Source organism: Pygoscelis adeliae, unplaced genomic scaffold (assembly GCF_000699105.1).
Source record: "Pygoscelis adeliae isolate BGI_AS28 unplaced genomic scaffold, ASM69910v1 Scaffold129, whole genome shotgun sequence".
In the NCBI taxonomy this organism is placed as follows: domain Eukaryota; kingdom Metazoa; phylum Chordata; class Aves; order Sphenisciformes; family Spheniscidae; genus Pygoscelis; species Pygoscelis adeliae.
Genome location: NW_008825431.1, coordinates 568,009 through 570,193, shown reverse-complemented (window position 1 = coordinate 570,193; position 2,185 = coordinate 568,009). Strand labels below are relative to the sequence as shown.

The following is a 2,185-nucleotide window of genomic DNA, read 5'->3' as shown; positions in this document are numbered from 1 at the left end:
AGCAAAAAGCAGCCACTAACGAGCACTAGACTCTAATATACAGTGAGGCAAGCGAGCCCCACGGCAAGCACGGGAGCCTGCTGATTAACAGCTGAACGGCAATAACAGCTATAAATTCCATCTAGCACATTCCAGTCAAACCTGTCGTTATCTTGAACCCTTCGAGCCCCACGTTGGGTGCCAAAAAGGACTGTTGTGGTTTAACCTCAGCCGGCAACTGAGCACCACGCAGCCGCTCGCTCAGTCCCCTCACAGCGGGACGGGGAGAGAATCGGAAGGGTAAAAGTGAGAAAACTGTGGGTTGAGATAAAAACACTTTAATAGGTAAAGCAAAAGCCGCGCACGCAAGCAAAGCAAAACAAGGAATTCGTTCACTCCTTCCCATGGGCAGGCAGGTGTTCAGCCATCCCCAGGACAGCAGGGCTCCATCACGTGTAACGGTGACTTGGGAAGACCCCCCCCAGCCTACTTGCTGGTGGGGTGGGGTGAGAGGCAGAAACGGCCCTGACTGTGTGTAAGCACTGCTCAGCAATAATGGAAACATCCCCATGTTATCAACGCTGTTTCCAGCACAAATCCCAAACGTCGCCCCATACTAGCTACTGTGAAGAAAATTAACTCTACCCCAGCCAAAACCAGCACAATTTTCCGTTGAAATGTCCTGCTTTTATCATGTTTGAAGTCAGAGGGGAATGTTTTTATGTGTTAGTGCCAGACAGGACAGCTTTCTAGTAACAACCTGCGAACAAAGAGGAAACTGGTCTGTTCTGTCTGAGCAGACCCCAGCCAAAACCAGCACAATTTTCCGTTGAAATGTCCTGCTTTTATCATGTTTGAAGTCAGAGGGGAATGTTTTTATGTGTTAGTGCCAGACAGGACAGCTTTCTAGTAACAACCTGCGAACAAAGAGGAAACTGGTCTGTTCTGTCTGAGCAGAAAATGCTACAACAAATGGGGAGACATCTCAGATCCTCTCCACACTCAGCCTTTACGGTGAGAGCATGAAGTAATTGTTCCGAAGACCTGGTTTTCAGTCCTTGAGCGGTGAGATGTCGCAGAAGCGTGGGGTTGGGTATTTCATTGCTGTCTGTGAGATGAGGACTCAGCCTGCGCGGAGCGGATGCCGTTGTGGCGCAAGTATTTTCTTTGTGCTCCTCCAACGGCACGCACGAGGCAGCTTTCGACTCCATTGTGGTGGGATCATGAGCCACGGTCTGAGCTGCCTCGAGCAAGGGGTCGTTTTGTTTCCCCGCTGCGTGCATGACCTGTACGGTGCCGCTTGCTCCTGCCATCTCCATTTAGTGCAGGGTAGCAAGTGTAAAAGCACCCGTGAGGCTGGAAGAAACAGAGGTGGGGAGAAAGGCAGGTCCCATCATACCTGCTCATTCCCCGAGGGGGGGGTGAAGCCCCTCGCCACCTCACCTTGCCCCTCTCCCGGCAGGCTGGACGCCAACACCCACAAGAAGCACTTGATCCTCCAAATGTGCCAGGGCGCCAATCTCGTCGAGGTGCTGCACTACCACGCCTGCGACTCCCAGTCGTCCCCCAAATCCGAGTACGTCAAGTGCTTGTTGAACCTGCAGGTTCAGCACGTCAGCGCCAGGTTCGCTGTGTATCTCACAGGTAAGGACGGGCTCTGGGTGCTGCCCTGTGCTGGTGCCCTCAACCCCCATGGGGCAATTTAAGCTCCATCTTAAATTGGCCCGGGAGGCGGTGGACGAGGGACAAGAAACACCCCATTTGCTCCCATTTCTGCTAGAATCACGGGTAAGGGGTGAGCTGCTTCGTTGCAAGTCGGCGCAGTAAAAGGCAAAAAAAAAAGAACGGATTTTTGGAGCGCTGGTAAACTCTGGCAATCTTTTGAGCCTGCGGATGGCTTTACGTCACGCTCCAATTCTGGCCTTGCTGGGCTGAGGCTGTTTGCAGAGCAGCGCTTGTTTTAGCCTGCTCACATTTGCAAGACGGAATAACTGCAGCGGGATTTGGGGCTATTTTCTGTCGGTTTCAGAACAACCTCGGTTGCTTGTTTGAATTACGGTGCCGCTCCTTCCTTTGCAGAAAAGCCCAGTGTCAGCAGGGAGGTCCTTGAAAGCAAAGGAATCCTCGTGGCCGACGTCAACACCTTCCTTGGGACGGTGCAGGAAGCGGCTGGCCCCCTTAGAAGAAGCTACTGGGAAGGGGGGGG

General features: G+C 52.9%; 1 protein-coding gene across 1 annotated transcript in view; it reads left to right on the top strand.

Moving 5' to 3' along the window:
• Positions 1–2,185, top strand: part of FAM208B (family with sequence similarity 208, member B) — a 43,833-nt gene that overhangs the window by 40,902 nt on the left and 746 nt on the right. The window contains exons 22-23 of the mRNA XM_009331022.1: positions 1,442–1,623; positions 2,059–2,173. Of these exons, the coding sequence (XP_009329297.1) occupies positions 1,442–1,623; positions 2,059–2,173 (297 nt within the window). The remainder of the gene's footprint in view (positions 1–1,441; positions 1,624–2,058; positions 2,174–2,185) is intronic.